Raw genomic sequence first — 14,474 nt, forward strand, 5'->3', positions numbered from 1 at the left:
CAGCCTCCAGAGTGGCAGTGTGCTACCATACCTGGAATTCAGTAGATCTAGCGAAACTCGTTTGTGTAACTCAACTCATGCCATCCATAGGAGGCCAATAAGTGGGGTTTTTTTTCCTTTTCACAACCCCATTGCAGAACTGGACTTTTAGCACAAACAGATGGTCATGAGAATTAACTGCCAGGGATCACTTCCCAAGGCCAGGAAATCCTGTAGGCTCCCCATGGTAGGAAGAAAACTGCCAAGACCCTATCTTTTGTTCTGATTTCATACACAATTTTCTGAAGATGTTTTTATCTTTAATTTTGATGACTGGCTCAGGTGTCCTATTTTCCTTGGTCAACTGTTTCAATGGCTGCTTTTAACTAGGCTTCAAAATGTATTTCACCAGAAAATTATGAAAATAAATTAGATGCCAAATAAAAACTGCTTTATTAAATCTAATACTTTGCTCTTTCAAGCAGTCTTTCAAGATAAAGCGAAAGATGTTTTTTTCAGTGTATGCAGACCCTATGGCTTATCCTGTTAGGCTCTTGCTCCTGTAACATTTCACCACCAGTTTTATAGAGGATGCTTATTCTTTATTTCGAGGATTTCAGCTGTAAAGGTGGTGGAGGAGCAGTCCAGAGACACTTGGACATGGGAAAGGCTCTATTTAAAGCTGATTCGGCATTACAGAAGTAGGAGTTGGTGTAGCATAGTCTGTGGGTCCAGAAACCCTGCTTCTCCTGTCTCCAACCCCAGAATGACACAAAAAGGAGGTCTTTCGAGAGACAAGCCTACTGACTCAGGCACAATCTCCCATCTCGGTTATTTTCAGACTTCATAGTTCTAACTGAAAAAAAAAAATGACAGCAGCAGAGCTGTAGATAAATTTCCCTTTTATAACTCCAAATCATTTTTGTCTCTTTGAAAACAGAGAAGAAAATGATTTAACATTTAATTTGTGATTAATCAGTCATCAGATCTTCTACTAAGGTCTTGTGTCATTTCTAAACACTACAACTGCCTAAAATCTTCCCCTATGGAAGTACAGTGTTTTCATGTCTTCGCTGCCTTGTTTATGAATTAATTTATCAATTTAGTTTGTTAAATGACAAATTCCTATAGGGAAAATCCTGGTCTGCTGCTTTATTTTGCAGTGTTGGAAACTGAACCCAAAGCCTCACATACATTCAGCAAGTGCTCTCCCACTGAGCTATATCCTTGGCTTGCTTCTTAATGGGGTTCGTTTACACCTAAGGGAGACAGAAAGCCCTACACATCTGCATTTCCTATGTCTGCTTTCAGTACTAACAAGATCACCAAACTTAAAGCACTCCACATAATATGCAAGGAACAGCTGACATGGAATAAATGGTGATGATCTGTGCAATCACTTTACAGAACACAGATGAAATGTGTCAGTGGTGCACTGCACTGCTTCAGTTACTCTTACTGTATAACCAAGACTTGAGGAGAACAAGTCAGTGTTTGTCTCCTGAGATCCAGCCATGTTGGAACTGGGGGCAGGGGTGAAAAGAAAGTAACAAGTCCTCCCTCCTGGTACGAGGGAGCAGCAGGCGCACCAGGAAGAGAACAAGTCTGTCTCCTGTGAGCCTACCTGTCGAGGACAGCCGGGGAAGATAGCAACTAAGGCCTCGGGAGGATGACCCTATGCAATATAGCAAATATAGCTACAAAAAGAAAGAATACAATTAGATTGAACAGTCTTAAGAGAGTCTGTCTTCTCTGTGAAAGCAGATATTGTTTTGCTTTGTTCTGATCAATTGTCTTGCTCTATTCAGTATTGTTTTCATTGGTCTTATAGTGTTCTGTTTCTGGTTTGATTTTGCTATACCTGATTGACTGCACAACTATTGTGAAGATAACGAGATATACTATGGTACCTATTACTCTTATCCTGATATCCTGCCCAGAAGTTCTGTACCAATTTCACTAAATTGTTTAGATTGGCTTTGTTCTGTCTTGTTTTGTTGTATTTCACTACCTTCAAAATAAAATTCAAATCCCAGTTTCATGACTTACATACCTTAGAAAAATATGCAACCTCTCTCTGTACTTCAGTTTTCTTGTCTTTGTAAAATGAGGATTGTTGTACACTAACAAAAAGCTTCGTTACATTTGTATTATACCAAAATACCAGTAATGTGGCCTACTATTCTATATGCGTGTTTCTTTTCCTCTGGGTGACCTAATTGATACGTTTTTTGTTTGTCTGTCTTTTTTGTTTTTTTAATCGGTACCAGGGACCTAATAGATATGTTAATCAATGCTCTCTTCTGCAAAGAATTGTAAATTCCTGCGAGACTTCTCTGTCTTCTCCTAAGGGAAACAAAGGTCTTCCTCATTCCTTATCGGATCAAGGATCTTCTCATTTCCTGATTCAGGCCCACACCTTTACTTTGTGAGCTGTGATATGTACTGAAGGGCAGCAAAGGAAGGACACACACAGCTTTTCTCCAACTGCACAGAGTCGCTGGGTCCAGGATAAAATAAATCAGCGCTGTTTTTTAAAATATGTTTTTGCCTCATTTTTTGAACTCGAGCTTGGGGGCTCGTTTGTGGATTACAAGAATTGTTATAGATTATTATTTCAGGCATGATAAGTATCAAAGGGACTTATCTGTATTTTACGATTCATTTTTTTTTTTTTTTTTAATTTAAGAGGAAAAAGAGAAAAACACAAAACAAACCAAAGCAGTGTAAGGGTACACGTAATACAGAACTACAAAACAAAACAAAACAAAACAAAAAAAACAAAACAAACCAACAAAAAAAAAACATAACAGTAAGAAATCACCTGTTAGTATATTACATATTATCATCTTGAAAATAGTTCCTCAAATCACAGTATCAAAGAATACAAGGTGGACATTCAAACAGGTAGACTGCTAACAGCTGTGTTCAATGATCCAAAAACATTGATACAGTCAGCTATTTAACACCCCTAAACACACTTGCTGTTATATCCGTTAGAGCTCTTTTTCTTTTTTTTTTTTTTTTCCCTCTCTTTTTTACAACAAAATTCACACACTTTGGATTTCATTACTCCTTAGTGCTTATTACTTTTTTGGGGGTATTTTACGATTCATGATTCTCAGTTTAGTATTCTTTTCATCATATATTGGATCCTCATATGTAAAGCCTTTTTATGCTTTTTATACATGCCTTTATTTTAAAACCTGTTATACATAATGTAACTTATGTACAATTAATATATTTTGAGACAGGAAACAGTAGGAAAGAAAAAAAATTGGGAAACTCACACCCAGCCCCCAGGGCCCTATCCAGTCCACATAACAAACTGTGAAGACAGTAACAGAAGTCTTGAAGCTGGGGGAGTAGCTCAGTGATACAGTTCATGCTGAGCATGCATGAGGGTTCAGTACAAAAAAATTGAGTCTAACAATTATCTTTTCTACTTCCCATGCCCGTAAGCAATTAAGGACAAAAAGGAAAAGTCAAACTGAAGAATTAATAAACATTAGCTACAAAAAGTAAGAATACAGTTAGATCAAACAGTCAAGAGTGGAACTTTTACATTTGAATTACAGGGACACTGAAAACATGCCAGAAAATGAATGGGGATGTAGCTCAGTGTGCCAACCTAGCACCGAAGAGGCCCTGGGTTGGATCCCCAGTATCACAATTAGAGAGAGAGAGACAGACAGACAGACAAGAAAATTAGAAGGCAAGGGGAATGCAACAGACAATTTTAAAAATCTTTTAAAAATTTTATGTGTAGCCAGGTGTGATGTACACTTGTAATCTCAGCACTTGTTAGTCTAAGGCAGGAAGATTGCCATGAGTTTGAGGCCAGCCTGGACTACATCCTGAGAGACCCCATCACAAAACAAACAAAACAAATCATTCTGTGTAAAAAATTATAAAAGGCAGGGGCTGGGGATTTAGCTCAGTGGCATAAGTGTCTGCCTTGCAAGCATGAGTTCAATCCCCGGTACCGATAAAAAAAAAAATTACAAAAGGCAGTTTATAAAATAAATAGTTTCTGAACCATTTTTAATAAAAAAATCACTAAATTGAATTCACCGTACACCAAACTCTGTGAAAGGTGAAAACAATGTCTATCCTTTTGTAATGCTCACTTGAGAACAACACTCAATCTAACCTGCTTTCAGCGTCAAAATAGTACGATATACCAGGAACATTTTAATTGGGTAATGGCAAAATGACAATTGGCCAGAAAAAGAGAATACACTCTTGCAGAAGTATAAGACAATGTATAGAAAAATGCTGCGCAAATCAAGAGAAATAAAGCTCCTGTAAGATGAGGATGAAAAAAACAGCATGTTATCAGAATCACATGGGATACTTTTTCTACAACACACATGTGCATACCATTCTTAATTTGAACATAATTTCCAAAATGAATATATATGCATATTTAAAATTCCCAAGTAGTGATGATGATACCAAGTTATCTCTAAATCCTCCCTCTTGTTACTTCACAGTAATAAAGACTTATCACTGATATTTTGAGAGGAAGTTAAAGTATAAACTTATTTTGTTTATATACAAGGTAGGAATGTAATGGAAATGATCTGCTATTTGAAACTGAAGCAAGAATTATCAAGTAACAACGATAAGGGAAAGAGAAAAAGGAAAAGGGAAGTAGGAAATATGGGGGGGGGGGAGTGTTTTTGGTCCTTTCCTTGAAAAATAACTTGGAGGACCAGGGATTTAGCTCAGTGGCATAAGCACCTGCCTGGCAAGTCTGAGGTCGTGAGTTTGATCCCCGGTACCAAAAAATAAAACCCCCAAAAAACTTGGAAAAGCTGGGCAGTGATACATTCCAATACTTAGGGGGCTGAGGCAAGAGGATTGCCCACGTTCAAGGCCAGCCTAGACTAAACAGTAAGACCCTGTCTGTCTCTCTGGTTTTTTTGGTACCAGGGATGGAACCCACAATTGCACGTGTGCAAGCCAGGGAATTATGCCACTGAGCTCAATCCCCGACCCAAGGGCCTATCTCAAAAAAAAAAAAGGGAAAGAAAAAAAAAGATAACTCTTAATGACATACATTTTCAAGAACTGTTGATATTTCTGCTAGCAAAATGATAGTATGAGTAAAGTTGAGATAATAAAATAACATGAGAAGATGGGATAAGCCGGAAACAAGAAAGCACAAAGATGTGGTTGAAGAAAGCTGAGAAAATAACTCGGGATCTGCTCACACTGTTGACCAGTGATGTGCTCAGTACTCTACAGGCAACGCTGAGGAACGTGAGTGAAGCGATGGGGATGAACGAGGTGCAGGACAAGGCTAACTTACGTGCTTGCTGCTTTGCTTTCTAATGATTAAGCCTAGTGCTCACTTGGGCAGCACATATACTAAAATCCTAACTAATAAGTCTACTAGGGCTTGTGGTTCTGAATCAACCCAGCTTATCTCATCAGGGACATATGCTCAGGACAGATTACCATAAAAGCCAAAGAAAGTTGTCACTAACGGTACATCTGTAAAACAGAAAAAAAATCTCTAATTCAGGATTTTGCTACATGGAATTTACTTTTTAATGTTAAAGTTCAGGAAATAAAGTCAAGGGCACTATCTATTAAATACCTTTTGGATACCAGGTGCTATGTAAACAATTCACACGTGCTGTATTATCATCATAGTGAGTCAACACAACCTCCCTTGAGGTAGTTACTATCCATGCATTACATGTAAAAGAACTTAAGATTTCAGAAAAATGATTTGTCCCAAGTCTATACAATAGTTGCAGTTAATATAGTAGAGTTCAGAAGTGAGACTGAATCTGATAACACAACCTGAGTTAACAGTCAAATTCTATGTAATAAATTAAACTCAAAATATGAAGTTCTTTGGATATTTAAAAGATACCACAATACAACACATCCAAAGTAAAATTTCAAATATGTAATTACATAAAAAAGATGAAAATTGTGGTAATACCATTGAGTAGGTCTAGGTAAACATAAAAACCAAGTAGCTTATTTGTAAATTGCTGGTGAGTTAGGAAATCTATGACAAATCCACTCAAGGTTCACTCATGCAGTATCTTTGGTAGGCTTCAAATAAAAACAAGGGTATCAATGATATCAATAGCCTGAAAGTGATTACAGAGCTTTCAAAGAGGAAAGCTCAGGCATCTTCTTTCAGATTTAGACAGAAAATACCCCTTAAGGAGATGGTGGAATAGAGGCTCATTCAGTATTTTTAAATTTCCAAGTATAACTGTCTCTAAACTGTTGATTGATGGAGCTGCCAGTAACATCATTTTTCTTGACAGTTCACACAAATAGGCAGGATTGAGGGACTTGGGTCTTTAGAGATCTGAGCATAATCCAATAGACTATAGGTCCTGCCTTCATGACTTTTAAAACAAGACCACTGGCAGAACACAATCAGACACTGATATAGGTAACTATGTTAAATACAAAGTAAAGAATTCAAAGATCCAAGGTTCTAGATCTCAGGCTTCTAAATTAAAACAATTGCACGTAGATGACTCTTCTACCCACTTGCCAACCTACACAAACATATATTCTGCTTGGAAAATATAGGATATAAGCCTCAAAGAAAGAAAAAACCAATTATAGAGGCAAGCTCTTTACTTGGTGGTACATAAAAGGAGTAGCTAAAGATAATAATTATAGGACTGAAAAAGTAAGCAGGGTACAATGTCTACCACTTCCTAATGCCTAATCACAGAAGAGTTAGGAATTTACAGACTAACCATAAAAAAGAGTCACATTAAAATTATGTTCTACTTTAAATTCTTCAAATATAGAAAGGATCACTTTTACGTATATGTAGAAAAGGCGATCAGTGGATGCTTAATAAATGTTAGCAACATAAACTTGTATTAATAAGCTTTTACAATGAACAGATATCTATAAAAAGGAATGTTTCTAGGAAGCACATTTAATTAGAAAATTAATGGAGAATTGGAAAGCTGACAAGGACAGCAAGTTAAATATTCAACATAGAGCTGAAGGACATAAAGCAGATGGTTAAATGTGAACAGCACTGTTCCCCTAGGAACATAGACAAAAGAGATATGGGGGAAAACAATGAAGGTAGTATAATGATGAGTAGAAAAAAACACACAAGGGAATTTATGTGGTTATCTATTCTATGAGTCGTTAGAGACAACCTAGAAAAATACTAACTTGAAAAACTAAATCACAAGGACAAATATTATAAAAACAGAGTATCTTAGTGTAACATGAACTTTTTGTGTGTGTGTGTGGTGCTAGGGATCAAACCCAGGGCCCTGTGCATGCAAGGCAAGAGCTCTACCACTAAGCCACATCCCCTGCTCAACATGGACATTTTAAATATTTCTGATCAAGAAGACCAAAAAGAGAATGTGCTTGGCTCTAGTATGTGTGTACCCCTAGAAACATTCAAAGCTTATGATTGTCGTGAGAGTCCCATTCCTCAGTAAAGAGAAGAGGTTTCTAATAATGCTCGGGTTACAATCATAGAAAACTATCCTTAAGAACATATAGGACTCACTTCTAAGTTTAGTTTTTTTCATTATGTTAAAAATAGACATCATGAGAGAATATGATGACTCAAAGAACATCCACTGAATTTTACATCTCAGGAAATCTAAACTGAGACTATCTCTAGTGCTGCTAAGGAAGCAGTGAAGTAGACGTTCTTTTTTTTTTTTTTTTTTTTTTTGGTACCAAACCCTGGACCTTGTACTTACCAGGCAAGCACTTGAGCTACTGAGCTAAATCCCCGGCCCTAAAGTAGATTTCTTACAGAAGAGCCAAGGACTAAGGAATGGGGTGAGGGAGGGGTGGAGAACAGGTCTTTATAGAGAACTAGGTTACGTGGAAGCTAGAAACACATATCAGTTATTTTCTAAGACTTAAATATTATAACAACATAAAAATACAAACACACTATCTTCAGCTGAAAGATAAAAAGTATTCTTTGCTACATTAAAAAAATCAGAATAACACATAGCAAGGATTTGGTTCCTATTTGGTTCTCTGCCATTGAAAACAAGCAGATCATGTTCCCTTTGTCTTTGAAGAACCCCAAACCTACCGTGTGGCAAGGTTATGTTTGCACCATCAATGATTGCTTGTGCCAGTTCATGATCATTGCTCTCGAAAGCATGTGCGGCAGCCTTCAAGGCATCCCAAATCTCTTTACGGCCTTCAAAAGCTGGTGCAGTGTCCCAAAATTCATCCCTCTTGCTGCGCAGTTGTCCATCTGTCATTGGATAATCGCTTTTCCATTTTGGTTTCTCCTTTTTCAAAGGCTGGTTACGACCTAGAGCAACTGAGAAAAAGGACAAAAGAGTGACATCAAAACCAAAATTTTCAAAAGATATTCTTTTTTGGTAAGAAAAGTTATCTGGTAACTTCTCTTTGGGATTATCCACCAATATGATAGCTGTAAGTCTATTAATTTCTGTATTCTGAAATCCCCCTAACCCACTTTAAAATGACAAGAGTAAATGCAGACTTTAGACAGCTCTATGCAAAACTTTCATAACCTACAGCACTTTTCCATTCAGTATGGCTTCTTTAAAGGAAGGTTTAAAGGAGTGACAATTACAACAAACTGGGGTACACTGTGATGAGAGATACTGATAATGAGGAGGATATGCCAGGGTGGGGAGTACTTGGAAAATTTTGGTTCCTTAATTGTACTGTAAATCTAAACTCTGAGATAAGTCAAGGGATATCGTAATAAAGACACTACATAGGGAATATCTCAGGATCACTGAATATATGAAGTCAGTAGAAACTGAGAAAAACCCAAAGAAGCAAATGAGCAATTGTCAGTGTCCAAAGAACTGCAAAACCTACCAGATCCTTGAAGAAACTGACTGGAGGAATGCTTCCTCTACAGTGTTCCCCTCTTTGGACCTTAGTCAAAGAACTGTGAATAACTTTTTTTGAAATTCAAACAAGCTAATTTAAAAAAGGGTAGGGTAGAACCAATACTTCATTTTTTTGGTAGGAATTAGAAATGGAACAGATAATACTGGACCCCAAGGAAAAGCTCTCAACCACAAGGGAGAAAACAGCAAAATTCTAGTTTTAATATAAGAAGACTAGGAAACAGAAGCCAAGTTTAGTTCTTTTGACAGCACCCTTCCTTCCTTCCTATGTTACAGGGTAGCGGTGTTAGAATGAGCCTGATGTCCCTTCTTTGCATCCAGCTACTCACTAACCTATTTTCTATGAATTATAAACACCTACAGAGTCATTCTTATCTAGGGCTTAGAACTGTATAATGCCATATATATATATATATAAAATCACTTTGATAGATGAGAGAAGTAAAAAGAAAGCTGAAACTCCCTGAAAAGAATGTTAAGAAAGTGTAGGTGAGAAATAAATGACAGTCCAGGTGGGAAGGAGAGAGTATGTGTCAAAATTCAATGTTCTATATTTAATTGTAGGAATACCCATTTAAATAAAATTATTCTTAAAATGGTTCTAAAGCATCCACGAAATTAACTACTCCTTATTGGCCCAGGCCAAATTGAGATGTACGTATCAGGAAAAAATATTACTGCATCTCCTGGGCAATCTCTATACTCTATCAAGGCTACATTCCCATATGACAGAACAAATTAATATGCCAATGTGTGCTTGGTTTAATACTTGGGTTGACTCAAACCCCTTTCATCCAACCTGGCAACTTTATCTCAAGATAGAATATATCATGTCCCTTCTGTGTTCCCACTTCATGGTCACATACTATGCCACCACCAGCTGTTTTTGATTTAAAACCCTTAGTATTGACTGAGTACTCTTTGGCCCTCTACCTTGTCTTAGTGAATGCAAAACAGGTGAGTACTAATAATGTGTGGGTAGCAGAGTATGAACATCATCCAGCTGACAACACAGCTGGAAACAGAATCCAAGTTTCCTTAATCAGCAAATACAATACATACATTGATACATACATGAGTGTCTAGGAAGGGTAGCACTATAGATGTGCCTATTAGGTTTAATTCAAATGTGAACAACAAAATCTATGCTAGTAACTTCTCTCTGTATCTTCCAAATAATACAGATCCACATACAGTGTAATTTCTTTTTTTTTTTTTTTTTTTTTGTCTTTTTCCTTTTTATCGGTACTGGGGAATCAAACTCACGACTGCCTGCTTGCAAGGCGGGCGCTTATGCCGCTGAGCTAAATCTCCAGCCCCTACAGTGTAATTTCTAAAAGATATTGAAAATCACAATCCACACCAATTCCATCAAGAAAGTGAAATGAAAAGTAAACTTAATTTTCTGCTGCATTATCCTTTAGATGAGTTAAAAAGTTTATACACAACACTCAGTATTAGCTTACTTTGCAGAAAGTGGTAGACAGGGTACAGTAAGTTGGTAGATTGAAAAAGAATCCTATTTGAATAGTTTCAGGCCTACCTGAGACTCAGTATCATCATGTGCACTAAATGTACCATAAAGATAACGTAGTATAATTTTTCTTATCTTTCTGAGAGAACTGTAAAGCAAAGATACAGTGAAATCTCCATAATCTCAATAACTAAAGCTAAAGCAACTGAAAGGATTACCTCACATACAGAAACTCAACAAGAAAAAAAAATAATCGCGTAATAAGGGTAGAAAATAGTTTGAAAGGAGTAAAAGCACTTTCTTTACCACAGAGATAGCTTTATTTCCCCACAACTGTATGAGAACAAAATCTCCTAAAAACAAACATTTATGCTGCTTATGGATAATTATTCCAAATGTATTTTCAAACCTATACTGTCCAAAGCCCACAGCAATTAATCTGAACAAAGATCAAAACAACAACAAAAAAATGCCTATGCTATGAAAGAAGCTAATTTCTATTTCTGTCTAGGTATCCACACTATAAACATACATAAAATACACATCTGACTATAAAATGTGAACTAACATGTTTAAATCTTTTTAAACATAAAATTATTTTAGTGAAACTACTGAGCATTTTCATTACAAAAAATGAGATTAAAAGTTTACTGTTTAGTAGATTATGTGCTTTGCATAAGCAAAGGTTTTGATTCACAGTACTGAAAAAAAGCTTCAAGCCAAATTAGTTTACTGACTAATGCACCTTTGTTAACCAACAAATAGGAAAAAAATGAGCATTTAGCAAATACATTTAAGCTATACTCTTACTAAAACATAAACATTTGAAGTTATTATGAGGATTTAATAAATTGCTTCTATAAAGCACTTGTAATAGTGAATGATTAAACTACAAATAGTGTTTAACAACATGTTCTATATGAAATTAAAAATCGTTCAACATTTTTGTAAGAACACACAGATTAATTTTTTCTTTTCATAATTTCCAAATAGAATCTGGCTTCTGAGAATTCAGCACAACACCCCTTCTTACTGTTAAAAAGAACAGTTCTGATCATCTGACTTCCTGTAGATTTTTCACAATATATTTTGTAGAATTTGCTAATCAAATCTTGTTTTGACTTAAAAATTTTTTGAGACATGGTCTCCCTCTGTAGTACAGACTGCCCTTCAACTTGCTTGTGTAGCCCAGGCTGGCCTCAGACTCGCAGTGACCTTCCTGCCTCAGACGCCCGCGTGCTGGGATTAGAGGGCACTACAGGTAATGCCGCCATGCCGCGCATTGCGCTATTAAAAACAGGAAATGTGCTTTATTGCCAAATTTTTGTTTCTAAGTCTTTAAATGGCAGGAAATCTACTATCCTGTTTTCTTCCTATAGTCTAATATTTTGTATACTTTTTGAAAAATAAACAAATCTGTCATTCCAGATAATTTTTCCTTATCAATCTACATTTGCTACTACTTTCAAAAACTGACCCCAAACTTACCCTTCTCAGAAACCTCTTACAGTATCTACTCTTTATCTTTTGCTGTAAACTTTAATCACTTCTTCCTGTTCTGTGACAAGTAGATCTAACACAGAGAAAACCCAAGTATGGTTTGTTTGTGGATTTAAATACCACATAAAAAACTATTTTTATTACATAATTGAAAGCATTTCACCAAAACTCATTTGACATTTTATTGATAAGCAACAATTATCTTCAAACTGAAGCACAGACAGTTTTCATCTTGGTCCCTCTTTGAAAAGCTCTGATTTAATATGAAGGCAAAGCTGTAACATACAGATGAGGTAAAAATATCAAGTTATGACTCAAACAATAATAGCTTTAACATACTGAAAAATGGGAGAATCGGTATCCCCTACTACAACAGCTTGAGGGAAAATAAAAATGAATATTTAAAGAAATCATGGTAAGAGGACAAAAGGTTGTTTCAAAACATTCTTTAGACTTTAAAGCAGCAAGAAGTAGGTCAGGGGTAATGCTCCTACCTGAGACTGATGAGTGTTACCAGCATGAAAACGGAGGGAGAAGTCTCCTGCCACTCTAGATTTAGTTAAGGGCAGTACCCGAGAGAGCTCTTTCATAACACTGTGCTAACCCCTAAAAGGTTACTTGCAAAATATTTTATTCTCACATAAAAAGAAGGGAGTAAATGTATAACATGTATGTAATACATGCATACTTAATTCCTTTTTAGCTGGGTGTGGTGGTCCATGCCTATAATCCCAGCACTTGGGAGGTAAGGCAAGAGAACTGTTTCAAATTCAAGACCAACTAGGCTACAAAATAAGCTCAAGGCCAGCCAAAACTGCATAGTGAGACCTTGTCTCAAAAAAGACAAAAAAAAAAAAAAAAAAATTCATTTTTATCTAGAGCAATTAACAGACAAAAAAATTAGAAATTAAAAATTAAAAATATTAACTGAAATAGTACTAGTCTCACATCCCAATCTTCTCTGCTGCTGAAGAATTTAAAGGTAAAGAGATGTACAATCCAATATAACTCATAAGAGAAAGGCAAGTTACAATTTCACTAGAAAGACTGGGTATGGTGGAGTGTGACTGTAATCCCAGTATTTGGGTGGCTGAGGCAGGAGGATTGCTGCAAGTTTGAGGCCAGCATGGGCTACCATAGTGAGTTCAAGCAGTGAGTACAGAAGACCCAGTCTATTAGATGGAAAAAATGCAGGAATCTGTGCTATGGTTTAGATTGACAATATCCTCTCAACGCTTCGCATGTTCAGTGGTGGAATTCTTGGAAGGTGAGTGGGCCATGGGGGTGCTATAGCTGACCTGCCATTAGGACGTAGGGCCTGGCTGGGGGTGGGTTACAGGGATGCAACCTGAAAAGGTCTGTCCCTCCACGGTGTCTTCTTCCTCCTTCTGCTTCCCAGCTGCTAAGAAGTCAGTAGCTTTCCTCTCTACCCAGCCATTTGTCTACCTTGCCATTCCTGTGTCTGAGCCTGCAAACATGGAGTGAAACTTCTGAAACTGCAAGCAGAGAAATGAATCTCTCTACCCGTATTTGAGGGTGTCTGTCAGGTTTTACGTCTCAGTGATGGAAAAAATAACTAAGATGACCTGACAACTATGCAGTGAGTTATAATGAAATAGACATTCCTGAGGTTGTGGCATGCACCTAAGATCACAAAGGATTCCCATCCAAAGGATGCCTCAAGGGTAGCAAATCTGACAACATCTAACAAAATCACTTATTCAGTCACCCAATGAGCCAGCAATGTTAGTTTTAAGATTTCATCTTCAAGAGGGTTGGGTTATAGCCAGTGGTACCCTTGCCTACCATGCACCCTGGGTTCTATCCTAACCTTGAAAAACAAAAATCCATCTTCAAGACATGCTTTTTTTTTTTTAAGATAAGGTCTCACTGTGCAGTTCAGGCTGGCCTTGAACTCAGTTTGTAGCCCAGGCCGGTCTCGAATTCTCAACAATCCTCCTGCCTCAGCCTCCATGGCGTGTGCCACCATGCCCAGCTTTTAAAACATGTTTTTGTAAGGGCCAGAGATATAGGTCAGTGGCTCAGCACCTGTCTGGCAAGTGAGGTTGGGAGTTCAATTCCCAGTAAAAAAAAAAAAACCTAAACAAACAAAGAAGAACCCAAAACACGCTTCTGTGAACAGGAAACATACAAGATTATTCTCGGTGGTCTAACTTGTATTAGAAGCAACTTAATGTACCGTGGTGCAATCCATACAATGAAGTACAACTGCACTGCTACTGAGTCATACAAATGCATGTACTGTGTTTCCCTGAAAATATAACCAAATCAGAAAATAATCTCTAGCATGATTTTCAAAATGCTTATTAGTCCTACCCTAGAATAAGCCCCAGTTAAGATCATCAGCCTGACAGATATATTTAGTATGTACAGACTGCAAAAACCAATGGACATACTGAATCATCAAATAATGTTAACATATAAATATAATATGAACATCATGCTTAAAATATAAGTAATACAAATTGTAGTTACTTGGTAATACCCAAGTGGGTATCTTTGGACAAGAGGTAAACATATATGTAAACTGAGACCTTGTGAATCTTGCCAAATGGGAGTACAGACACATGAATAATTTGTATATTTGATAATATATGGACATGGTTGTGTCTAATATG

General features: G+C 36.8%; 1 protein-coding gene across 1 annotated transcript in view; it reads right to left on the reverse strand.

Moving 5' to 3' along the window:
• Window positions 1–14,474, reverse strand: part of Ubtd2 (ubiquitin domain containing 2) — a 62,847-nt gene that overhangs the window by 8,523 nt on the left and 39,850 nt on the right. Inside the window, exon 2 of the mRNA XM_063230788.1 lies at window positions 8,057–8,293. Within this exon, the coding sequence (XP_063086858.1) occupies window positions 8,057–8,293 (237 nt within the window). The remainder of the gene's footprint in view (window positions 1–8,056; window positions 8,294–14,474) is intronic.

The sequence above is a fragment of the Cavia porcellus genome, unplaced genomic scaffold (genome assembly GCF_034190915.1).
Source record: "Cavia porcellus strain 051 isolate PalLab524CR breed Dunkin Hartley unplaced genomic scaffold, mCavPor4.1 scaffold_19, whole genome shotgun sequence".
Classification (NCBI taxonomy): domain Eukaryota; kingdom Metazoa; phylum Chordata; class Mammalia; order Rodentia; family Caviidae; genus Cavia; species Cavia porcellus.